The sequence below is a fragment of the Odontesthes bonariensis genome, chromosome 23, assembly GCF_027942865.1.
Source record: "Odontesthes bonariensis isolate fOdoBon6 chromosome 23, fOdoBon6.hap1, whole genome shotgun sequence".
NCBI classification, from domain to species: domain Eukaryota; kingdom Metazoa; phylum Chordata; class Actinopteri; order Atheriniformes; family Atherinopsidae; genus Odontesthes; species Odontesthes bonariensis.
Window position 1 is genome coordinate 31556111 of NC_134528.1, and position 26605 is coordinate 31582715.

General features: G+C 44.0%; 2 protein-coding genes across 3 annotated transcripts in view; both read right to left on the reverse strand.

Annotated features, from left to right (window-relative positions):
- Positions 1-963: 963 nt before the first annotated feature.
- Positions 964-20480, reverse strand: naglu (N-acetylglucosaminidase, alpha). Its single transcript, XM_075457043.1, has 6 exons — positions 20006-20480; positions 14002-14149; positions 10375-10521; positions 8355-8440; positions 7284-7540; positions 964-7050 (listed from the first exon to the last, which is right to left on the reverse strand). The coding sequence occupies exons 1-6, from the start codon at positions 20416-20418 to the stop codon at positions 5843-5845; spliced, it is 2259 nt and encodes a 752-aa protein (XP_075313158.1). The 5' UTR covers positions 20419-20480; the 3' UTR covers positions 964-5842.
- Positions 20481-23313: 2833 nt separating this feature from the next.
- LOC142374405 (signal transducer and activator of transcription 5B-like) overlaps positions 23314-26605 on the reverse strand; it is a 45396-nt gene continuing 42104 nt past the window's right edge. For both annotated transcript variants that reach the window (XM_075458072.1, XM_075458071.1), the window contains exon 19: positions 23314-26263. In XM_075458072.1, coding sequence (XP_075314187.1) covers positions 26140-26263 — 124 coding nt within the window. In that variant the 3' untranslated portion in view covers positions 23314-26139. The remainder of the gene's footprint in view (positions 26264-26605) is intronic.

The following is a 26605-nucleotide window of genomic DNA, read 5'->3' on the forward strand; positions in this document are numbered from 1 at the left end:
ACTTTCTGCCAGCCATAAGGACAAACCTGGAGCTTACTTGCCTCTAGCCTACCACTTTTATTATGTCCAACTACGCTCTCTTTCCTCTGAGAACTATTCTGGTCAGTTCTAGCCCTAGAGAATAGGTCCGTGCCCCTATCCTTCACTGAGTCGCGTATCCACCTCATAGTCATGTTCGTTCCAGTGTCAGTTGCCATGTAGTCTGCCTGTGAGTCATCTTCCGCCCCTGCTCTCGCTGACTCTAGGGGTATTCTCTTTAATCTGTTTGTAGCTTATGTTGGTTGAAACAAAGCTGCTAGGCCTCGCTACCGCTACCATGGATTGCTAGCCCATGGCAGCACCTTTGGGGTCTTTGCCTCCTGTCAGCTGTCTTTCCAATCTCTCACATGGTCTTTCCCTTGTTGTCAGCTGCCCTATTCACAACAGTCACTAGCTAGGCTAGATATACACCTGCGTTACATTATGGGGAACTTTAAATGACAACAGCAGAAGATGATAAGACTGTTGATGCAACAGGGACCCCCTAAACCTTTGGACAGGGTTAAAGCTAACCAGGTTTAGTTGCTCATGTGAAAATGACATCTCAAATCGAAATCATATCAATGGGTTCTTTAGGTCTTTCAAAGAATTGTGTTCCGACAGTGATGGTCTTCTACACATCATTTTTGGACATCTTAAGGTGTTAAAAACCGCCAGTTGGCCTTCTTTATGGAAACTGAAATAATATTGAGCTACAGAGGTGTCTTTAAGATTTGCATTTTTGTGCCACACTGGTTAACAGTTTGGAAAAAAGTCCAGCTCTTACTGTGGTGTGTTCACCTCAGTGACCAACAGGTGGAAGCACCGAGCACAAAGAGCAGCGAAGGTTCATGGAATGGTAGCGCGGAGGCGGAGCAGTTTATGGTGGGGTCCAGCAGCACAAAGCAGATATTGTCCCACAAAGACTAATATGACACAGCTGACTTAAGGAATCACATCTCTTTAATTAAAAAAACAAACAAACATAGAAGGATCTTTTAATAATACAGACAAACCATGAAATGTTTCATATTTTCTGGCACATTCCGATATGTTTGTGTACTGTAAAAATCTTTCCTCATGTAATGTTCTAAATTTCCATTTAATTTCATCAACACGTTGCATTTCATTCAGTAATCCCCAACATTAACAATATAGGTGTCAGATACATTAAAAAGTCAGTTTAATTTCCCCCAAACAACCAAAATGTAATGTAATGAACCCACACGAGTGTCCTGTCTGCGATGAAAAATGAAAGAATTAAAGTGGCTTAAAGACCCAAGTTAAATAAATCAAACACAATGGAGCAATTCACAAAATCCTCAAAAAACTTTAGCTGAACAAAAACATCAAACTATTAAATGTGGTTTGCTGAATATCAGATCTCTCCTTTCGAAGTCTCTGTTAGTGAATGAGTTGATTTGTGATCATCATATTGATATATTTTGTCTTACAGAAACCTGGCTGCAGCAGGAGGATCATGTTAGCATCATGTTAGCATCATGTTAGCATTAATGAAGCAACTCCCTCTGACTGTTTAAATGTTCACGTTCCTGGAACCACAGGCAGAGGAGGAGGAGTGGCAGCTATTTTCAGATCAGGGTTACTAATCAGTCCCAGACCCAAGATTAGTTTGAGCTCTTTTGAATCTCTGATTCTCCAATGTGACAGAAAGACAGAAATAAGCTCATCAGTCACCTGGAGATATCTTCTTGGTATTATCTGCAAAAATGATCGTGAACACCTGAAAGGAAGTAGGTTTTTTTTTTTTTTTCTTCAAATTTCACTCAACCTGGAAAGATAATGTACAAAATTGCCCTCAGTAAATCGAAGTAGAGAAAACAAATCTTCCCAGCCTTCTTACACAAGTATGGTTAGGTACAGCTGATCAGTGACGTTCCTCTAATTTAGAAGTCTCAATTAGTCTGGAAAGATAGTTTAATAACGTATAAGAAAGCCCTTCGTAAAGCTAGAACTGCTTATTATTCATCACTGATAGAAGAGAATAAGAACAATCCCAGGTTTCTCTTCAGCACTGTAGCCAGTCTGACTAAGAGTCCGAGCTCTGCTGAGCCAGTTATTCCTTTAACTCTCAGCAGTGATGATTTCATGAGCTTCTTCATCAATAAAATTGTTTCTATCAGAGAGAAGATTGATGGAGTCCTTCCCACTATTATCAGTGATGTATCATCAAGTACAGCAGCTTTAGAAGTATCTTTAGAACCTGATTTGTATTCAGACGGCTTCTGTCCAGTTGATCTCTCTGAACTAACAACAGCAATAGTCTCTTCTAAACCATCAACTTGTGTTTTAGACCCAATCCCAACCAGACTGTTCAAGGAGGTTTTCCCATTAATTGACACTTCCATATTGGATTTGATCAATCTGTCTTTGTTGACGGGATATGTACCTCAGACTTTTAAGGTTTCTGTAATTAAACCTTTACTTAAAAAACCTACTCTTGATTCAGAAGTGTTGGCTCATTATAGACCTATATCCAATCTCCCTTTTATGTCTAAAGTTCTTGAAAAAATAGTTGCAGCTCAGCTTTGTGATCACTTACACAGAAATAATTTGTTTGAAGAGTTTCAGTCAGGATTCAGAGTGCATCATAGCACAGAAACAGCACTGCTGAAAGTTACCAATGATCTCCTCTTAGCCTCTGATAGCGGACTTGTGTCTGTGCTTGTCCTGTTGGATCTCAGTGCTGCATTTGATACGGTCGATCACAGTATCTTATTACACAGACTTGAACATGTTATTGGGATTAAAGGAACTGCATTAGGCTGGTTTAAGTCATATTTATCTGATAGATTTCAGTTTGTTCTTGTAAAAAAAACATTCTAATGTTGATTGTGGATGAAAAGCCTTCAGCTGATCCTAAATGCTGCAGCCAGAGTTCTGATGAGAACTAACAGGAGAGATCATATTTCTCCAGTTTTAGCTTCTCTTCATTGGCTCCCTGTTAAATTCAGAATAGAATTTAAGATTCTTCTCCTCACATATAAAGCTCTTAATGACCGAGCTCCATCATATCTTAAAGATCTCATTAAGGCTTCTTCCTGTTAAAAGGAGTTTTTTTCTTTCCACTGTACCTTGTGCACACTGGTATTGAATCCAAGAGACGTTTCTGTACAGTCAGTTGGTTTCTTTATCTAGGCAGTTCTAACAAATTGGCTTTCTTATGTATACATTCAGTTAGTATTAAATGAGTGCATCTACTTGGACTTGAATATAACTTGCTCCCCTTTGTGTGACGTGCCCTGAGATGTTTGGCATTTCATTATTCAAAACTGATTCGCCTTCACTGGTTAAACATAAATGATCAAAGAAGAGAGGAACAATGGTTGCTAAGCAAGCTACATTACCGGTAAAGACAACTTACATATGTAGTATGTAATGTCTGTTGACACCATAACGTCACAAACTGGTTTGGACCATTTCTGAAGCTTTAAGTTCAGCATTTTGACCAATGCCATCCTGATTTTTTCTTTTATAAACCTGATGTTACAAGTGAGGAAAGGAAACTATTTATGCTGATACAACACCACAAAGAAGGGTCAAGACACTTTGCACTGGCATCTCTTTTCAGACCCAGCGGCTACATTCATCTCTTATGTACAGGACCCATACTGCTGAACAACCTGTGCGCTTCAGCCCCAGCAGACATCTGCAGTCCTTTCACACAGACAGCAGAGGAAATAAGGATGCTATTCAACTTTCTACAGTCCTCGCACCATGTGTACCGTTAATGGCTGATGTGACACACCCACTGCCCAAAGGTCACCGACCTTAACTGTTCGAAATGCAGCAAAATTGGAAAATAAAGGCAAAGGGTAGAATCTCCTCAGATAAATACAAGAATCTCTTCTTGTGGGTCATAAATCATGATTAGAGTCTGGAAAACGGCAAACAGTCGACTCTTATCTTTTAACCTTTTTTTGTGCCTCATCTGATGCACCTTTCCTTTGTCCTACACATACTCACCCTGATGTGGGCTTCATGGTCTTGTTTCTGGTTCACATGAGGTGAAATGTACAATTTTACAGTGGTTTTTCCTACATTTCCCTTTTTATCTAATCTTCCTCAGAAGTGTATTGGTTGTCTTATAGTCTTATAGTGTAGGGGGAAACCAATGACCATCGAGGCGCTGCGAGCTGACCAAAGGCACAATGTTGATGTCAATCTTTACTCATAGTACAACTTATTTTAATACATTTATAGAACAGATTGTTGTGGCAGAGACTCCAGAGACAGAGTGGTCATCTTCCAACTGGAAGTTCTATGGTTCAGTCCCCAGCTTCTTCATGTCCTCGCCCTGAAACTCACTATTCCAGCGTGTCTCAACGCAGCAGTCAGTCTTCTTCCCTCATCTTCAGGCCAGTCCTTGTACCTGAGCATCTTCAGAGGAATGTGTTTTCTCTTTGTTAAGCCACTTAACTCTGAGCTATGAACCATTCAGGCAGGAAAAAGGCTCCTAACTCAAGGAATGAACCAGTGTTGTGTCCAACTTAGCAAAGAAGCCGTTTTAAACTGGATCTTTAGGCACTTTGTTCCCAGCAGCCTGTCACAGAGACACATCATTTGTTCCCATTTCTTTAGCTGCATGTGTGAAAAACAGCAAAGATAACACAGTGTGACAGACAGAAAACAGGATTTCTGCAGCAACAAGGTGATTCCCAAAGAGCTGTTAGCTGAAAACTTGGCATATCTCAGCATGGTGTGCAGTGTGTCCTTAAAACATTTGAGGAAACTGGACAAGTGGAGGACAGAAGAAGAAGTGTCAGGCCTAAAGAACTATCTCCAGCAGATGAACAGGATCTGAAAGTGATGTCCTTAAGAAAGAGGAAAACATCCAGCAAAGACCTGACACAGGAGCTGAGAGATGCATCTGGACCTTCAGCTGATCCATCTGCTGTTGGCCCAAGCCTCATCAGAAATGGGCTCCATGGAAGGGTGGCTGTCAAGAAGCCGTTCTTCAGGAAGGGAAACAGGGAGAAAAGGCTGAGCTGTGCCAAAGGACACAAGAAGTGGGCTGAAAATCAGTGGCAGCAGGTCTGATGGAGGGATGAATCCTCCCCAGAGCCCGGAGCTCAACATTACTGAAGCAGTGTGGGATCATGTTGGCAGAGAACGCAACAAAAGGCAGCCCACATCCAAAGAAGAGCTTTGGGATGTCCTTCAAGAAGCCTGGAGAACTATTCCTGAAGACTCCTTAAAGAAAGGACAGAAAGCTGGTCTGAGAGGGTTCAGGCTGTGTTGGAGGAGAAAGGAGCTCAGAGCAGAGATTCACTTTAAAGCTGCTCAGAACTGAACTAACTCTGGTTCTGCCTCAGATTCTGGGTTTATGTTCATGTTGGAACATGTTTCAGTGAATCTCTGCAGCTGTTACCATGGAAACATCTGCAGATATTCACTTTAAAGCTGCTCAGAACTGAACTAACTCTGGTTCTGCCTCAGATTCTGGGTTTATGTTCATGTTGGAACATGTTTCAGTGAATCTCTGCAGCTGTTACCATGGAAACATCTGCAGATATTCACTTTAAAGCTGCTCAGAACTGAACTAACTCTGGTTCTGCCTCAGATTCTGGGTTTATGTTCATGTTGGAACATGTTTCAGTGAATCTCTGCAGCTGCTTCCTTTATTCAATGTGTGTAAAGAAATGAGAGCCTCAGGAGATCATTATGCAGAACTTTAGATAAGCTGTATAAGTGGCCCATTTACCAATAATAACAGACAAAATGTTTGGGCACAGACATGGAAACCAAGCTGGAGGAACACATTCTTCTTGCTGCGACTTGAAACAGTTTTTGGAATCTCTACTTATTGGAGTCTCTTAATGGCCTGTGGATAGTACTTGAGGAAGATTCTGTGGGCAATCTCATAAGTGTCTCCCTGAGGTTTGGTTGGATACTTTCTGCCATTGTAAATGAATCCCTTTTCTACCTGGAAAACTGCCTGGTTGAAGGTGTTCTGACTGAAAGGAAGTCCACTATCCAGACACTCCACAAGTGTTTGGACAAATAGCCCCCATCGCTGGGCATAGTAGTCCTCCATAAGACCCCCCCACTCTTTGCTGGCATAGTCCAGGATCTCACCATTGGGACCCCACAGAGTGAGCTGGTTTCTGGCATTCATGTCATAGAGTTGTGCCTCCATCTCATCCAGGGCTATGGATTGCGCCTGCTCTAACCATGTCCCCAACAGAAAGTAGCGGTTGCTATTCAGCAAACGGCTGAGTTCAGGCAAGAGGTCATAGATCAGCACACCACCTGCAGTCAGCAGCTCTGGCATCTTTTTATTCTGGAAAGCGTCTGCGATATCCTGGTAAAACGATGTTGTCAGGACTTGTAGGACCTGCCGAGTCACATCCACAAGATCATACCGGAAGGTCTCCTTGGACATAAGAGAAGGAGCTGCTTCCATAAACAGTCTCCAAGATTCAAACAAGTCAGCAGGGTCATACCAAAGGCCAGTATTCAAGTGGAAGGAAGGCCTGCGCACCAGGGGGCTGTGGTTGTGGTTCCTGTAATGCGGCACAGTGCAGTTGTAAACGCTGGTGAATAAGAGCTTCCATGCAGCAGTCAGGTTCTCTTGTGTGCTGCCGTAGCGGCGCACTGCATATAGTGAAGCCCATTTGGTCAAGTTGACTGGCTCCTTGCGCCAAGCCAGCTCGCTCATAAGCTCATAAATCACAGGATTCTGCTCAATACCCTCAGGTGTCATGCCTATGCCTACCAAGGTCGAATTTGGGAAATGCAAGGCTTTGAAGGGCTCTGAATTGATGCTTTCAACTGTGCCAAAGAAACCACTGTTGCCCCCAAAGTTGTGCAGCATGCACCAAATAAAGGGCTGTCCATAAAAAGATTCCGTGTTGGAGAAAATTGGCTCAGTCTCTGCAAACAGATCAAGCACAATCATTCGCCCGAGGGGCACTCCATTTAGTAGTGACCGAATCTGTGCAGGCTTCCAGAATTTGGCATCACTGAAGAACAGCCAGCCTTGCATCAGCCATATTGCTTTAGGATCCACTGAGGAGGAAAAAAAACAAAGAACAAGAGTCAAAAACAGGACAGTTCTTTTGTTAGCTTGAGGTAATATGTCATCCATGGACCATCGAACGAGGGCAATTTGTGTAAAAAAACCAACCAAAAAAAAATTAAAAAAAATAAAAAATCAGCATCAAGACAGTTGATCAGCACTGCATGACTGGCAGGTTTAAAATTTCCAACGTGGACAGCATGTTATTCACTCAGATACTCACCGGCAGTCATGGAGGCAAAGACGGCGCGACTGATTGCAGACAGGTAGGTGGGCTCAGAAGAAGGTGGAGTCATCTCATTAAAGGTGTCGGTGTTGTAGATGTGATCCGTGCCAAATGTCTTTACCACCTGGGACAGATAGAGTGAGCCGATCCGGAGGAAAAGTGGATCACGGGGGTCTAAGATATAGGAGCATGAGTAGCTGCAGTCGAACTGAGCCCAAGGCCCCAGTCTGGTTACATTGGCTTCTGGAAAAAGCCTGGAACACAAGCGGCACATTGGTGAAGCTCTGACACAATCTCAGGCCATACAGTCATACACTGAAAGTAACATGAAGCGGGGAACAGAGACTGAAAAAAAAAGGAAAGAAAGACTTGGTTCAACTTTTATTTTGAACTTTGGTTCATTTGTTTGGAAACTGATTCATGCAAAGTGATGTCTGAACAGGCTTCTGTTTGTGAAGATGTGCATTAAAAGGTGGGTTACTAAAGCTGCCATCAGGAGGGATGCAGTCACTATCTAACAGGGACAGGGGCACATATTTTCAGTCTCAGAGAAGTCATGGTGTAGAAGCCTATAATTCAGAACAAAGGTGATGAAGAGGGATGAGTGAATATGAAATAAAAACACTACACTAGCACCAACTCTCTGATGGGCCGGAGCAAAGAACGGCTCGTGTCAGGGGCTGGGGGCGGGGTTATGGAGACAAACCAGAGTAAAGAAAGATTTTCCATTTCATTCTAAACAAAAGGTTTAAAAACTCAGAGCCAGTCTCACATTTAACTTAATTCAAAAGATAATGATACAAACTGAGCTGCAACATGCTCAGTGTTATTCCAGTCGTTGTACAGTCTCTTTTTGTGATTTTTGACCAAAGCAAGTCAAACATGTCATGAAGAACTCAAGAAATTGTGTCAGCAAGTGAAAAAAGGTGGAAACTTTTTTCACTTCATTAAACCTTTAAATGTCAATATTGGTATCAGTCCCCAGTTACCTAGAAGTTTAAATTATTTAAGAAAAGATCAGAAATATTGATACATTTTTTTAAAGACAGACTTTAAAGTATGAGTCACCTGAGAATTCCTTTGGGAATGTTACCAGAGAAGGCTGGCAGCACAGGGATCATGCCAAAAGCCCTCATTCGTGCTAAGATCTGAAACTGCAAAGAGAGGAGAAAGGATGAGAGGATTCGCTGCACAACAAGTTATCAACCAAAGGTCATCCATCTACATATGTGAACATGATGTGAGACATAAAAACTGGAATATCAAATAGATTCTTAATGGGTAAAGAGGCCTAATCCATATCCCTCTCCTTGGTCTCTTCCCTCCTTCCTTCCCCCCCCCAAGAGGTAAGCTTTAATGACCAAGAAGGCCATCTAAGAGGTCACCAATGGCCTCATTTAAGGACCAGGTGACAAATGCTCCTTTATCCCTTATAGTAAAAGAAAACCTTATCCCTGCAAAACAGAGGGTACATGGGGAGGAATGGGGATAAATGATGGACCTTAAAGCAGCTATTGTGGCTCTATGGGCCAACTTTGCATCGGTTTTCTATATGAGCTCCTGGCAGCTTTTCCCACCCTGTGTAATCTGTGATGCCTTGTTCAACCTTTAAAAAACTGATGAAGTTTGGAAAGTTTGTTTGAATCCGAGACTCCTTTTCACACATCCGTTGCAGCTTACTGGGGAAATGCAACCTTTTATGCAACCTCTGATGCCACATCTGTGTCATGTGAAAGTACACTTTCATCTTTGTCATCTGTTTGGAATTTCATGCATTAATTAGTCCTAAAATATGATCTGATCTTCATCCTGGTCCCATCTGAAGACCCAGCTCTTCAGAGAGCATCTCCTACCCTGCACTGACCCTGTACCTCCCTCTATGCCTGCACTCCATCTCTGCACTGCCCCCCCTGCCCCCTCTGACAGAGTCTGACTGGTGGCTTCCTTCTATGTAGCTTATTGTTAGCTTTGATGTTAGCTGTAATGTTATATCCTCATTGGTAAGTCGCTTTGGATAAAGCGTCTGCTAAATGCAGAAACAGAAGTCGATGGTATAGACAAATATAATGTGTCTAACAATTATCACAAAAAAATTCTGAACACACTCATTCAACATTTAAAAACGGTAGTGGAAAAAGCAAGCGGACCTTTGAGTTAATGACCTCAAAAAAGTACTCTGGAGTCAGGTGTTGGCATACATGGAGTCTTGTTAAGAAAATGAGTTTGGGGATGGTCGGTGGCGTAGTGGGTTAAGCAGACAGCCCATGTTGCTGCATGTCTTTCCCCCTCTCTCTGGCCCCTGCTTCCTGTCCCTCTTGAACTGTCCTGTCCATTAAAGGCATGAAAGCCCCAAAAAATTATTGAAAAAAAAAGAAAATGAGTTTGGAGGTGTGGACTAGAGCTACTTTGACTGATAAACCTTTCTGAGTTTGCTCCGCACAACAAGAATATGCGTATATGAACCCTGCCTCACCAAATAGAGCTTCCAGAGGATCTACGAGCAAGCATTGTTCATTTACGTAAAGTTGGAAAGGGTTACAAAATGATTTCAAAGACTTTAGAAAATTCATCAGCCCACAGTTTGGCAAACAATCTACAAATGGAGACACATTGGAACAGTGGCTACTCTATACCAAGAGTCAGAATCACCCCAAGAGCACAACAAAGACTCATCAATAATCATTTGGAATGTTGAATGAGTGTGTTCAGTAAAGACATGAAAGATCAGAATCATACCAAAGACGATTCTATCAGTATCAAACACACACACGTGCATGTTACGGTCATTCTCCAGTTCAAACACGAGTTATGCATCCATACAGTATCTGCTATGAGACTGGCAGGCAGGTCATCCTGAAAGCTCAAAATGGTAATGGTCTGGTAACTGGCCAATCAATCATGCATCTCTAAATATGATAATATATTTCAATGAATCGATTTTTTTCTTTGTTATTTGGAAAGAAAACACACTTGTTAAAACTGAGTGCTTGTAGCCCATTCATTGTCAGTCTCAGTCTATGATTTTATCATTACTCTGATTCTACATGTTAACTTTAAAGTGTGTTGAATTTCAAGGAGTTGTCAATACTTGAAGGTGCAGTTGGTTCACATGCCAGGACTGTGGCAGAGGCCCACCAAACTTGTATACGTTCGCCATGCGGTTCCAGGCAAGAAATGCTGGTCCGGAGAAGAATTCTTCAATTTCTGACTGGTTTAGTCCGAGAGCACGGTACACCTAAAAGGTGAAATAAAGAACTCATTAGTTTATATTTACATCCAGCTGCACGACAGTATTAAAATATGAATAGACTGCCTCTGTCATTTCTGTTTCACTTTTTGAATTTAAATGACCATTTCTAAAGACACCTTAAATATGAAACAAACATTGGGACGGTCTGTACGTAGAAACATGTTATTTTGCCATGTTACCTTCAGTTTGAGGATTTCCTCAAACATTACACAGTGCTGAGGCATCAGAAATGCGCAAGTTAAAAACTCGATTCCACTCCCATGAATATATAGGGGGACAAGGTTGGTGGTCCAACTGATGGGCCGAGTTTAGCTATAACCGTAGCTGGACTCTACTGTGCATGGAACCATGCTGACTGAAACTTCCTCCGCCTCCCCCACCAGCGTGTCTCCAGTAGTCAGATGAAGAGGCAACTGGAGAGACTGAACTGGAACCAGGCTGCTGGTCCAGATGGTGTCAGCTCGTGGTCCTGAAGACCTGTGCAAAACAGCTATGTGGGATTCTACAGCACCTCTTCCACCTAAGCCCGAGTCAGGAGGATGTTCCAGACATCCTGCCTTGTTTTAGTACCAAACAAATCTCATCAATCTTTCCTCAGTGACTACTGATCCATTGTCCTAATATCCCACATTGTGAAAGTCCTGTGGAGACTGTTATTAGCTTGCCTCTGAAGTCAAGGGAACACCTTTGACCCACAACAGTTTGCTTATTGTCCTAGGGTTGGTGTTGAAGATGCCATAATCCATCTACTTTGATGAGTCCACTCTCAGCTGGACGCAGCAGGCAGCACAGTGAGGATCATGTCCTTTGATTTCTCCAGTACCACAGGGGACTGTACTCTCACTCAGTGGGTCTACATGATGAGATTAATTCCATTACAGCTATAGTTGGGTTCTGCTCTATCTGAGCAAGGGTAATTCTCCTTGGATATATGTGGGTGAATGAATGGGATCAGAGGCACAAAGCGTGTCATACCCCGGTGTGATAGGTGGCGCTGTACCCATTCCAGCTGTTGCTAATAGAGCCACTTCCTGTTGACCTCTTCACCACCAACAACAACAACAAACTCAGGCATTGGAGAAAGATGGAGAACGCAGAGCCAGATGAAGCTACGTCCCTCTACATTTGCTCTGTGATGAGCTGCTTGTTGCACAAACTCGATGCCCAACGGAGCATTCTCCATCGCGTTGTTTGTTTCTTTCTGACGGCGACAACAACAGGAATATCGTCTCCTTTGACTTCCGGGTCACGACCCCGGGAAAACATCTGGAGCATGCGCAGAACGCAAAGTCTGATTCACCATGTGCTTCAGCGTCTACAAGCAGGTTTAGAGTGACTTTCAACCCAGTTATCTCGGGGTCTGAATCTGATCGCGAGTAACTATAATACTGTCTAATATAGTAATACTGTCCTTCGCATTAAAGTCCCCTCTCAGGATATGAAATTTGTCTAAAGTTACCAGTGTATCTGGCGTTAGTTCGTTCAGCCAAGTTTCTAGAAAACACATGGCGTTGCACTTCCAGAACTCCCTCTGCAGACTGGTGAGAGCCGCAAGCTCCACCATCTTGTTGGGGAGAGATCTTACAATTCTCCATCATAACAGACGGAATGCTTGGCTTGTATTGTCTCTTCTTTTCCTGCCACTTTGTTCCAGTTTCACATCCCTACGCCTCCTCTGTAGCTCCAGTGGCTGAGTGGATCTCCAGATGTGGTTTGAAGGATGTTAAAACTAATAAAAACGTACAAAAGTTCTCTCACCATATGTGCATTCATAGGTCCAACCACATGCTCAAGAGCAATGGCAAAAAAAGTACTAAAAACATGCAAAAACACACAAAGGTAGAAAAAAACTAGTGGCCAGTCGTGCTGTGCCATCTTAGCACATCCTCGTATCATGGTTTTGGTCTTTTTTGCAATGTTAGCCAAAGTGCAGTGCATAACATGGCCTTTTAAAGTATTCCTTTCAAGAACAAACACAATATTTAAATCCTGCTATCAGCTGCACCAGATGTTTTCCAATGCTGGGTTTAATATTTTCCATCTCAGTTAAAGTCTGGGAAATCCTTCATTGTTTACGATCCAGTTTTATCTCGATTTCCTTTCCTTTACAGTGATTGGATTCAAACACTCATCCATTCTCTATACCCACTTAATCCAATCAGGGTTATGGGGGTGTGCTAGGGCTTATCCCAGCTGCCATTGACCAAAAGGCGGGGTACAACCTCGACAGGTCGCCATTCCATCAAAGAATCACAGAGACCATCGACCACGCACAGTCACTCCTACGGTCAATTTAGAATTAGGTGTAACTACCCATTCAGCTCGGATTTTCTGTTTTTTTAGGCATTACTCACTTTTTAAGAACAATCTAAAATGTATTGCATTCAATTTTGGTTCCCCAAATAGATTAGAAAACCTTTCATTTAAAACAGCTTGTATGCTCCTTAACTGGATAACTGAAAAAATTCCCTCTAAGATACAATGGCAGAAGGTTATCCTGAACTATGTCTCTCCGACATGTCGGTTGCACGACAAATATGTTGTTTTGGTCAAAACATGGGAACCCTTTTTGTCACACATTGGACTGAATAGTTCCACAATCCTTATAAGAGCCTTTGTATTGGAATATTATCAGTGAATATGGTCTCTTACTGGTCAATACTGATACTAAGTGCTATATCCTTTGCTATTTTTTTTTCTAATGTATATGCTGTTAACACATGATTGGGACTCATGAGCTTGTCTATGTTTATGGGCCAAATGTTTTTTTTTTTTTATTCCGTTTTGTTTTTGTCTGCGTTGTCTATAACTGTTGACAAGTTCAATAAATATATCTTTAAAAACAAACAAACAAAAAAATAATGGTGCGTAGCAAGCCAGTTTGTTGTGCAAACACTTATCTTAGTCTTAGGTTGTTCTTAAATTTGGTTAGGCTATCATAGTCTTTCACAATCATACACCCAATGCTAAGCCCATTGTCCAATTGATCACTCTGATCTTCAAATCTCTTTTTTAATCCCCACTAACTTTAATACAAAAGGCGATTGTGCTGATATTCTCTCAGATCCAACCTTCTGAATAATCTCTTGTAAATCAGATCAGGTGAGTCATTGGAATATTTAAAACATTTTTAAATAGAGATTGATAAAGCTTTTTATAGACACCCAACAGTGTCTTACGTTTTGGTTTGTCTTAGCTTGGACTGTCTCCAACTGTTCATTTATCAATTTACAGTTCCTATTATTTGTAAGCCAACTTTGAAGGTAAAGCACTTTCAAAGTAAAACCTTAAAAGTTTACACACTTGTGAATTGGTTGATGTTTCATGATTTCATATTCATGGGAGAAAAGGGGTTTGCAATTCTTCAGTAGCACTGCATGTGGCTTGTGTACTTAATCACCATTTTGACATTTAGCACTTCAAACAAGGTTGTTTTATAAGCCCAGATATATTCATCCCTCTTACCTCTTGCCACAGGGCTTCCTGGCCAGTGAAAGCAAGTGGCAGGTTGATTCCATTGAGTGCCATCCAGTCAATCTCTCTTTCCCATCTCACCCAGTCCCACCACACAGACGAATAGCTAAAAGTGCAAACGTTCTGGTAATACCGGAATCTAAATACAGAAACAGAAATTTGTTGGTAAGTTTTATTACCACACAGGTAAGCTTTCAACACGATGCATAAAAAAGCACAACATAACACTTGGTGGATTTCCATTGTTACTTTTTGTATTTGCATTTAGAAGATGTGAATAAGAAAAGGTGAAAGGAAATGAAAAAATGTTATGTTCTTCCTTAAGATCCTCTGGGGTCTGTTGTGAAGAAGACTTGATGCAAATGGGGGGGGGGGGGGGGGTCTCCTGGGGTACTGGCCTCTCTCCTGGCATCTCCTCCATGCTCTGGACACTGTGCTCAGAGACACAGCAAACCTTCCTGCCACAGCTCACACTAGCCTCTTTCACACTGAGGAAGAACCCGTGTTTAATTCGCGAATTTAGCGTGTCCGCTGTTCCCTTCACACTGCCGACCCGGGCTGCCGCGTCAACTCGACTCGCCTTTCGACCTGCGTCGGACCCTAGTCTTTTTGCCGAGCCGAGTTTGGTGTGAACGCAATCGAAGCGGGTCGGACGTGGGCGTGGCGTGAGGAGTTTAAAAGACAGAATGGACAGCTGATTCAGAACAACAGCGACAGGTGAGGACAAGTTTTACTCTGTTTTAGCCTACATCAAATTCGAGACATTTTTTAATATGGCCAACTGGGGAGACAAGGAGGTCCGCGAGCTCCTCAGCCTCCGAGCAGAGGACGTTATTTACCGCCACATGTCGGGGACGGTGAAGGATGGACCTCTGCTGGAAGGGCTGGCGAGAAAGATGGGAGAGCGCGGTTTCCCACGCAGCAAGACGCAGGTGACCAACAAACTGAAGGCCATGAGGAAAAAGTTCCATGCGGTTAATGACCACAACGTCATTGCTGAAAGTTACCAATGATCTCCTCTTAGCCTCTGATAGCGGACTTGTGTCTGTGCTTGTCCTGTTGGATCTCAGTGCTGCATTTGATACGGTCGCTCACAGTATCTTATTACACAGACTTGAACATGTTATTGGGATTAAAGGAACTGCATTAGGCTGGTTTAAGTCATATTTATCTGATAGATTTCAGTTTGTTCTTGTAAATGAAGAATCTTCCTCACACACCAGAGTAAGTCATGGAGTTCCTCAGGGTTCTGTGCTTGGACCGATTCTTTTCACTTTATACATGCTTCCATTAGGTAACATTATTAGACAGCATGGCATAAATTTCCATTGCTATGCTGATGATACTCAGCTGTACTTATCTATAAAACCAGATGAAACCAATAGGTTGGTCAGACTACAAGCATGTCTTAAAGACATAAAGACCTGGATGACTCAGAACTGTCTGCTTCTAAATTCAGACAAACTGAAGTCGTTATCTTTGGACCTGAGCGTTTCAGGGAGAAATTGTCTAGCTATATAGTTACTCTAGATGGTATTTCCTTGGCTTCTAGTTCTACAGTGAGGAACCTTGGAGTTATTTTTGACCAGAATTTATCATTTGACTCGCATATAAAACAGGTTTCTAGGACTGCCTTCTTTCATCTTCGTAATATTGCTAAAAATCAGGAACATCTTGTCTCAGAGTGATGCAGAAAAACTGCTCCATGCATTTGTTACTTCAGGATTGGACTACTGTAATTCTTTATTATTGGGCTGTCCCACATATTCTCTGAAAAGCCTTCAGCTGATCCTAAATGCTGCAGCCAGAGTTTTGATGAGAACTAACAGGAGAGATCATATTTCTCCAGTTTTAGCTTCTCTTCATTGGCTCCCTGTTAAATTCAGAATAGAATTTAAGATTCTTCTCCTAACATATAAAGCTCTTAATGACCGAGCTCCATCATATCTTAAAGATCTCATTGTAAGATATTTTCCTAACAGAGCACTTCGTTCCCAAACTGCAGGTTTACTTGAGGTTTCCAGAGTTTCTAAAAGTAGAATGGGAGGCAGAGCCTTCAGTTATCAGGCCCCTCTCTGTGGAACCAGCTGCCAGTAAATGTCCAGCCTGCTGGGGGGCCTCATCTGTCACACCTTTCCTCACTTTACTCTCTTTATGTATATGTGACATTATTGTGGTCATTAACTCGTGTTTCCCTGTTCCAACAGATATCCTTTGAATGGTGTTACAGTGCTGCTAACCCAGGTGTATTTCACCCTACCTCCGACGCATGGCTTGTGCCTACGTCATTGTGCACGCCCAGCATTTTATGCGTTTCGTGTGACGCTCTGCCACTAGGCCACGCCCCCTGAACTCGGCTTCAGGCGACACGGGTCACCCTGACATGCCAAGCGTTCACATTGCTCGACGCGGGTCGAAGTGGCAATTTGGATTTTTTGAAGCAGTGTACTTTGCTCTTGCATGTCAGCAGACTGCATGATGGTTTGTGACTTACTGCATATATAATCATGCCATTAAAGGGACATAAAAGGACAATCAATAAGAAAGTGGACAATCAAACATGTGATTCTCCAGTAAATGCTGACTTTCAGTCCTCCCGAGGATCCTTAAAGCTTACAGGGACAGTTTCATTCCAAAAACACAAACCGAGCTGGAGGAGCGGTTACACAGAGGCTGTGCTGTATCTGCAGACATCCAGTCTGACTCCAGCACAGTATTAACCAAGCGTTTGGACTGCCATTTTTTACTGAAGCATCAAGTAATCAATCACCGAGTCCCGTTCTTCCCAGGCGGGCTGCAGGACGCCCTGTAGATGCTGCAGGGAACCCTGCTCCAGCCCGACATACAAACAATTTCAGTGATCAAAGGCCCGGTTAGAGACGCGGGGGCTGCTCTGTCAAAGGAAGATTTCATCTCTGGCCTTCATGACGGCGCTGATGTGCTGAGGGTCAACCATCACACCCAGATTCCCAACAAAAGGACGGCAGCAGCAGGACAGAGGACAAAATAATAAAAATAAAAAATAATAATAATGTAGATCTACCCTGGCTCGGTCACATGACCCACAGAGACCTCCCTGCCCTGGCGTGCAGCCCCTGCAGCTGGGCGCTGCTAAGCGGTGACTTGGTTCTGCAGCGGGGTGTTTGTGCACGCCACGCTGTGTTCATGCAAGATGACTGACGGAGTTAGTGCAGTGAGCATCCTGAGTGTGCGCGTCTGACTCTGCACACACAGCCGCTGATTAACCACAGCGTGCTGAGGGGGAAAGTACGTCTGTATGAAGGGCTTCTTTTTGTTTCCATGTTTCTTTTCTCATGGGCAAAGTGCATTAGAGAGATGAATAATTTTACTGTCACTCAGTGGGTCACATGGCACTGAAAGGATCGGATTATTGGCTAAATTACAATCAGACTGAGTTATTAAATTAATGTAGACACCTTAATCTAATCTAATTTAATTTGAATTTCCCCCCATTAGGGGATAAATAAAGTATTTTTCTATTCTAATCTGACTAAGAATTGGATGGGATTCAGACCCCGAGATAACTGGGTTGAAAGTCACTCTAAACCTGCTTGTAGACGCTGAAGCACGTGGTGAATCAGACTTTGCGTTCTGCGCATGCTCCAGATGTTTTCCCGGGGTCGTGACCCGGAAGTCAAAGGAGACGATATTCCTGTTGTTGTCGCCGTCAGAAAGAAACAAACAACGCGATGGAGAATGCTCCGTTGGGCATCGAGTTTGTGCAACAAGCAGCTCATCACAGAGCAAATGTAGAGGGACGTAGCTTCATCTGGCTCTGCGTTCTCCATCTTTCTCCAATGCCTGAGTTTGTTGTTGTTGTTGGTGGTGAAGAGGTCAACAGGAAGTGGCTCTATTAGCAACAGCTGGAATGGGTACAGCGCCACCTATCATACCGGGGTATGACACGCTTTGTGCCTCTGATCACATTCATTCACCGCCAGATATCCAAGGAGAATTACCCTTGCTCAGCTCAGTCTGATTGTAATTTAGCCAATAATTCGATCCTTTCAGAGTCATGTGACCCCACTGAGTGAGTTGCAGGTTATTTCACTAAAACTATGCACTGTAGCCTAGATGCTTATTCACATCATTTTGGACTATATTAGTATAAATACAACAACGACAATAATAATTAGAGGAGTTTGAATTGTGATTTTCTAAAACCTCTCATTTAAACAAATCAGTACTTGTTTATAACATTTGTATACAGACAAATTAAATATAATAAGCAGAAATATATAACTTTTATAACCTTGCTGTCTTGTGCAAAGTGGATAGTCAAGCACAAATACATTTAAATACACGATTTCTATATCATTTCATTATTTTTTACTTTATTATCAGCACTACGAATAATAAAGGGCAGATTATGAATCAGCACCACAGAGCTCATTCGTAGCTATACAGTATATGTCTTGAAAAAAGTATGAAATGTCACTGTGTGTGTGTTTTATATGCATTAGATTATAGTTTATCAATCATATTTCATTCTGCAGAGATGCCTCGTAAGGAGAGGACGTTTCCACTTTGAGCCCCTGGCTCTGCACAGGTCCCTGCACAGGTCTCTGCACAGGTCCCTGCACAGGTCCCTGCACAGGTCCCTGCACAGGTCTCTGCACAGGTCCCTGCACAGGTCCCTGCACAGGTCTCTGCACAGGTCTCTGCACAGGTCTCTGCACAGGTCTCTGCACAGGTCCCTGCATGTAAAGTCATCTGCAAAGTAGTGAAAAAGGACTTTGTGCTTCTTAAAAACGGAACCCAGAGGGAGCATGTCCATGGCAAAAAGAACAGGCGCTAATATGGAGCCTTGGGGCACACCATGGTTCAGAGGAGACATACAGGAGGAGTACTGTCCAAGATTTACAGAAAAGCTCTTATCAGAGAGACAGGACTGAAAGCAGTCGAGTGCTGCACCTTTAATGCCAACACCGGTGTGAGGCGGGTCAGAAGGATCCACAGCATCCAAGGCTGCGGACAGGTTTAACAGTTACTGCCAGAAACATCTAATTACTGCGCACATGTCATGGCGGGGCTGAGTCAATGCAGGTCAAAGGCACAATGGGTAATTGGAGGATAGTATTCCTTTAAAAGGGCCGGCCACAGCGCAAGTGTTCCTAGGGCTCACAAGAACAATGAAAGACCATGTGCAACAACACTCAATTTGTCCTGCCACCATGGGTCCTGGTCCTGCCCCCTCCCCCGCAGCAGTAAATTCAAACCTACAGAAATACCTGCCATGTCCTGCATAGAGTGAAAGCTTTTATGACAATACTTAAATCTTTGCTGTTCCCAGAGGCTGATAGAAAGCTCAACACCTCCTCTGGAACTGAATGCTTCCTCCATCTGCTCAGGCTCTGTGGCTCTCTGTGGCTGTCCCTGACAGTCGGCGTACCCCAGAGGGAAAAGGATTGGGTGGGAGAACTGTTCCAAAGAAGCAGTTTGGCTGAGCTCAGGAATGGGAAATGAAAGCTTGAAGACCAGAAAAAGGAAGGATCTCATTTATAGCAGTCACACCACTTCTCATGTGTTACAGGGCAGCACAGAACAGATTGGATGCCGTTCTTTTACAGCTTTAAAGCCTGTGAGGAGGGCAAAGACTATTTCCTGCTGATCTGAGCTGCTCACAGAGGAGAAAGGGCCTGAGGAGCAGGTTCTCACCCAGGGACAACATCTGGGACAACATCTGGGACTTTACTGTCTAAACACTCCACAGTACATCAGGAGGTGCATGTACATTTAACATCTGAACACACGTGACCGGCAGACTCATACGCAGCTTTCCAGCAGCTTGTTCAACAGATAATGACGTCACGTGCTGTTGGATTCACTTCGGTTTTAAACCCGGTGAAGAGGATTTATTCTCATGATCTTTTAGGTGTAAAATCAAAGTGAAAGCGATTTCTTTTTCTCCTGCCTGAACACCACCACCCGGTCCCCCCGGTGACCCCCCGCGTTGTCCCGGAGACGCGCTCACCTGTGCGGGGTGCTGATGCGCAGGACGCCGCTGAGCCTGGGCAGCGGGCGGGGCGCATCCAGCTGGGCTCCGGACCAGGAAACATGGCAGTTGCAGAAATATTTCAAATAGTTGTAAATCCCAGAAGCCACGGCCACACCTGAACTGCCCGTGGCGACTATCTTATCGTTCTTGGTGGATCGCAGCTCGCACACATCCAGGCTGTCATTGGACAGACTCCTGTTGACGGACACCAGGAACTCGGCGGACCTGTTCCCGAGCAGCCGCTTCAGCAGCCCGGCCACCGCTCTGCCCTGCGCCTTGTCGCTGGCTCTCGGTCTGAGGTGGTCCAAAGTGGGAAACTTGCTGTGTGCGGTCACTGTGAAGCAGAAGGCGAGCAGCAGAGCCACACAGCAGCTGAATCTGAGCGCCATGTTCAGCCAGCTCACATGAAAACACTCTGAAACCGGTTTAAAAAACACTGGATTTCTTTATTTGCTGAGAACCAGGAAACGATATTCACTGGCCAATCAGAGCGAGAGAACTGCCAGCTGTAGTATGACTGTCAGCCAATGAGAGGACGCACTTTCTTTCACGTTGACATGTGATCACTCTATCATGTGACATTAGAATTTCGGAAGTGGCTCGTGTCTTGTGACTGAGGTAGAAAGTCCAAGGTGGAGAAGAACTGGCTCAACCTAACCTAAACAGTTCCTGTTTTCCCGGTTGTCTCTTCCACTGCAGCTGACTGGGTGACACGTGCACACTGCAGTCTTTATAAAACTTTTATCAACAAGTTCCATAAAAGCCTTTAAAGGCCTACAGAAAGGTGATTTTTTGCACAAAACTGAAATAGCAGATCGATTCCTTATATACCATGGAATTTTTTTATGATTTTAAAATAATTTTAGGCCCCTGGATAGTCCTGATTAGGCCCAATAAACTATCACCACATTTGACTCGAATTTGGCAAACTGGAACGACAGGTGCGTGACGTCACGAGTGCCAGCTGCTGGAACAACCCCCAGTAGTTCTAGTAGCGAAGCCAGCAGTTTGCCAGACCTGGACAGCTTCTTCACGGCAAATTTCGATGTGTGCCGCGGGACATCGCTTGGAAATATAAAACGTTGGGTTCAGTGCAGTTTTTATTGCGAGTAGCTGTACGAAGTGCGTGTGTTGCCCTCAGCAGCAGCAGCTCACACCACCGGGGACAGAGGAAGCAGAGAGACCCGCGGTCGGACAGGAATCCACCTGGCGGAGAGCGAACACACTCTCCGCCAGGTGGAGAGTGGAAATCAGCCGGCAGAGCGATCATGCCCACGTCGGGGCTCTTGATGATCGCTCTGCCGGCTGATTTCAGGGCAACCATCCCGCAGTGTGTCCGCTCTCCGCCAGGTGGATTCCCCCTGAGTGTCCGCACCGCAGGGAGCTGAACACGGCGGGATGGCTCCGGCTGATTTCACCGGAGAGGAGGCAGGCGGACAGGGAGGCACAGACACAAGACCGCGGGTCTCTCTGCTTCCTCTGTCCCCGCAACATTTGAAACTTTTCAGGTGAGAAAGTAGTCGTTTAGATCCCCAACGTGTTGAAAACCTGACAAAATACCGGCTGTTTACCATTTTGTTCCGACGAATTCGGCGCTGCTAAAGCTAGCCGCAGTGAGCAACGCACTTCCGGTTATTTTCACAAAATAAAATACCCGTTGCCTTTTATCATAGGGAAAGCCATTACGTGCTGTTGTTTTGAAAACAGGAAGTGAACCTACCTTCGTTGTAGCTAGCTTGAAACTGCGGTTTTGACAGGAAATGCCGGGTTGCCACCATCCTGCAGTGCTTCTGTCTCGGCTTGTATGGTGTCGCGGGGCAACTGATTTGTCACTCAAAAAACAAGTTGAATTGTTGCTAGATTCAGCCAGATTGAGCCCGAAAGTCGCTAGATTATTTTTTTTTGTCGCCAGAGATGGCCAAAAGTCGCTAAATCTAGCTAAATTGGCAACACTGAGGCAGCCAGGAAAAACCATGGCACTTGTGACGTCACACGGAAGCCCCGCCCCCAGTCTGGAATTCCAGGAAGGTTTTCTAGCGGCAAATTCAAAATCGCAAATTTCATGCGTTTATGAAATGTTTTGGTGTAGAGTCCAATGATCATTATTGTTCCTCTGTGTATGTATCATCATTATGTATTGGGTGTAGTGTCAGCTTTCTGTAGGCCTTTAAATGTCGTCAGGAATCTCTCTGTAGCTATGCTGCACTTTCCTCAGCAAGCTGACAGAATCTAACAGCAAAGTTTTATTAAAGCACGGCGTAAAACTTTCCTTTCTGATAAAGCTTATAGTTAGGGGTGGCTCAGGTGATCCTGAAACATCCCATAGTTAAGCTGCTATAGGCCCAGACTGCTGGGGGGCCTCATCTGTCACACCTTTCCTCACTTTACTCTCTTTATGTATATGTGACATTATTGTGGTCATTAACTCGTGTTTCCCTGTTCCAACAGATATCCTTTGAATGGTGTTACAGTGCCGCGGCGGCCTGACACTTCTTCTTTTGTCCTCCACTTGTCCAGTTTCCTCAGATTCTAAAACAAGGCGGAAGCTCAGGGGGGACCGAGCATTTTCTGTTGCTGCCCCTAGGCTCTGGAATGAGCTGCCGCTGCACATTAGGCACATTAGCCTCTTCCTTGTCCTGTTTTAAAAGTCGTCTTAAAACTCACCTCTTTTCTTTGGCTTTTACCACCGTCTAGGTTGTTTATTTTATGTGCACAGTTTTGTTTTATGTTTTTATTGTGTTTATTTTAATGTACAGCACTTTGGTAACCTTTGCGTTTATTTAAAATGTGCTTTATAAATAAAATTGATTGATTGATTGAGATGTTTTAAGGGACATTTCATTCTTTTGGAAGTGGGGCTGTGGGAAATACTTCTGAGTAATTAGTGCCTTTCCCAAAGTAGGCGGCAGTGGGAGCGCTCTCAGCTTGGAGAATCCTAAAGTTTCCTGACAAGCTAAAGCTAAAAGCTACACAGAAGGGGGCCATGAGAAGAATGAAATTTCCCCTCTCTAAAACACTCAACCTTAAAAATGTCAGAGCAGTTTGAGTGAGAGCTATAGTTTGGATTAGCTAAAGTTGAGGGAACAAGCCGCTGCTGCTTCTCCATGAGCCTTCAACACAATGCTCAAATGTAACCTCCGTCAGCAGTGACGCAGCAAAGGGACTCCTTTTTTAAACACTTCCACTTCAAGAGTTCAGCAACATACCAAAGCAAGGTGCTCATCAGCCCTGCTATGCACCAGTCACTGAGCAGGCATGAGAACAAAACCACAACTGAATATGGGTACTTAGAAAAAGATTTATTTTCCCCAGTGCCAAAATCAAACAGTAAAATGGAGTACAATGTTGAAGAAAGCAAGAAGCTCTCACACCCCAGAGCTTTAAGAAGCCGGCCGACAACACGTGGAGGACTGGAAAGCTGGATCTGCTCATCGATTAAGACAGTAACAGTAGCTGTATGCAACAGAAGGAGCTTATTATACAAGCCAAACCATTCTGTAAGGCACTATGAAAGATACAAAACCGGTTGATCTGCCCATTAAGAAGGATGGGGATGTGTGTGTCAATCCACTGATCGTTAACAAAGCTCAGTGAGTGAAGCATAAAGCAACCAGAAACAAACACGCACTCCTCTAATCAGTCATTCTGATAACGACACATTGGCCCTCATGCAACAACCGTTCGTACGAGTGATTTAAGAGAACCAATCTTTTCTTATTTTCCGTTTTCTTTCAGGAACGAACAGAATTTACGAGTGATCCAGAGCTGTCGTAGGAGTTGACTTAAATTATGCACTAATTGAAGGTTAATTTGACTCTGTATATAACAAGGTCAATGGGAAGCTAAACCAGCGGCTGACTTTCTACTTTTGGATGCCTTAGCGGGTCAGGCTCTTGGAAGAGAGCGTGTGTTCCGAGACGTGTAGATGTCCTTGTGGAGACAGACGAATGGCTGACATCGCGATTAAGATTGCCAAGCACTGTGCTGCTGCAAATATGCAGCTTGCTGGAGCCACAACTCCAGAGAGAAACACGCCGATCAAACCCAATTCCACCACAGGTCCAGGTCCTCACCACTCTTGGATTTTTGGCCACTGGAACCTTTCAGAGGGAGATTGGAGACAGATCGGGGGTGTCCCAGTCCTCTGTGAGTCGTGCGCCCCCGCTTGGTCATCAAAGCTCTCATCAGTTTATCACCCATGGTGCATCAGATTCCCATACACCGCTGTCCAACAAGTACAGATTAAGAGGGACTTTCATGCCGTGGCTGGACTGCCAAACATAACCGGAGTAATAGACTGCACACATATACGCATCAAAGCACCCGTGAGCTGAAGGCCAGGTGGGTGTGTCTCCATACAGCGGGGGGCAAATAGCCCAGAGAAGGCATGCCAGATTTGCACAATATTGCCATGAATGAGGGTCTCCACCTGAACCAGCCCAGGCAGACCAGAAGGTGTGGTGCCAGGAGACCCCCCTCATGGACCGCCCCATCAAAGAGCCATCATGATGAGGCAACAACTGATTGCACGGCTTTAGCTGCAGTCATCGAGCGCCTGGCCATGGCGAGATGTTTTTGTTTGTTTTTTTCTCTCTGTGACATTATGAACTACAGGTGACACGGAATTAACAGCACTCCTAATAACTTCCCATTTCTTGGCTTTAGCAGGTCCCGTAATTCCACTGCTGACTCTGCTAAAAATGACATATCTTCCTTTCTGGATCTCTGAAAGCAGAACTTCAGTCTCAGAGCCCGTAAAGTTGTTCTTTACGTTCCTTGATGCCATTCTCATGACTCAACACTTACTGGCACAGGAGAGAGGAAGCACAGCCTAATATGGTATAAATGTGGGCGTGGAGTATGCAAATGTACTATCCTCGTGCACGTGCACTTAAATACGCACGGGTGGCATTCATCATTTACGCAGGTCGTTTACACACTTTTTCCCAAGTTAAGACGAGCGTTTGTTGAATCTGACGTGGTGTGTTCATACGAGACCTTCGTACCAACAAAGTGAGAGAAATTTAGAATAAAAATGCGAAAATGTTCATACATGAGGCCCAATGTTTGTCCCACAACTAAACAGTCATTACAGTGAGGGCAGAAACAGAGAAGAAGAACAAATTTAATGGGATGTGAGACTGAGACATCAGAAAAGATGATGTTTCATCTGGTGTCTCAAGAATGAAACAACAGGAAAAAGAAACAGAAGTGATCAAATGTGGAAACTCAGAGCAGAGAAATCTGTGGAGGTTAAAAAAAAAAAGAAAAGAAAAGAAAAGAAAAGGCAACAAAAGCAGCAGCTCACAACAGAACAGGGCACAGGGGGCGCAGATAGTTGAGCCAATACTGTGTCAGAAAATCAGGTTAGCATTCTAACATTTATTCTCTTGTTCCAAAGCCTCATTTGAGGTCTGCTATAGCCATCAGTCATGAGTAAGAGTTCTTATTACAAAAATGGAAAATAAGAAACAAAATCAGAAAAAAAATAAAATCACAATCATACTAATAAAGCTCTGTGAAAATATAAAAGGGTTACACTGCTCTAAAACATGGAGCCATGACAGGTGTACGGCGGGCCGGCCAATCAAAGCATCTCAGAGGGAGACTGACACCACATCTAAGTGGATTTCACTTTCAGTCATGGAGCAAACAGCCAGTGTGTCTGCCCCCCATGAAAACATGGCCGCCCTCAGAGGGGGGGCAGACTGGGACTGAACTCATGGTCTCTACCCAAAATGTTGAGCAAATTCATTATTTCATCTTTTTTTTAACTTTTACATTCTAACCATGTTCAGCACATCCTTACACACACACACACACACACACACACACACACACACACACACACACACACACTCTCTGTAGGTCTCCTGGTGCCATCTGAAACTCATCAAGCACATGTATTCAAAACGTCCCACTTCTGTAGAAAAACAAAGGCAAATGTGATCCAGATGGCAGCCCTGAGGAACCCCACCAAGCCTGAGAGGCCCTCTGTAGCGTGGAAGGGATGCTGGCTACTGCTCCTGCCACACTTCTTCTTCTGTGGATGTGCCACAGCAGCCGAGCTGCCGGGTGAAGTCCAGGAGCAGTTTGGTGTGTGGAAAGGTTCAGGACTGCTGGCTGCTCCACTGGTTGGCCATGGGCCTGCGCAGCAGCTCCTCCACATGACGGGCCACGTCCATGGTGTCCTCCAGGTCAAAGTCCCCGTCAGGATCCAGCATGTTGTCGGGGCTAACAGTGGACAGCAGAGCAGCAGTTTAATGATGGAGCTCACTCAGGGGCAGAGCCCAGCACATCTGGAACACAACTGAGATGTAACCTGTTCTGATTGCATCACCATGGCAACACACTGGATGGATGGGAATGAGGAAGTAAAGGTCATAGACTGTTCTAAGCATTGTGAGAAAACATTACAGTTACAGATATACTGAGGCATGTCATACCCGTTATGGAATATGTGAATTCAAAAATCTTTGTGATAGCATTCAGGATGTCTGACAGAGGTGGGCGCCTCTGACTCTTCTGTTTACTGTTTTTACTGATGGAAATGCTACAGCAGCGTGGTCCGTCTGA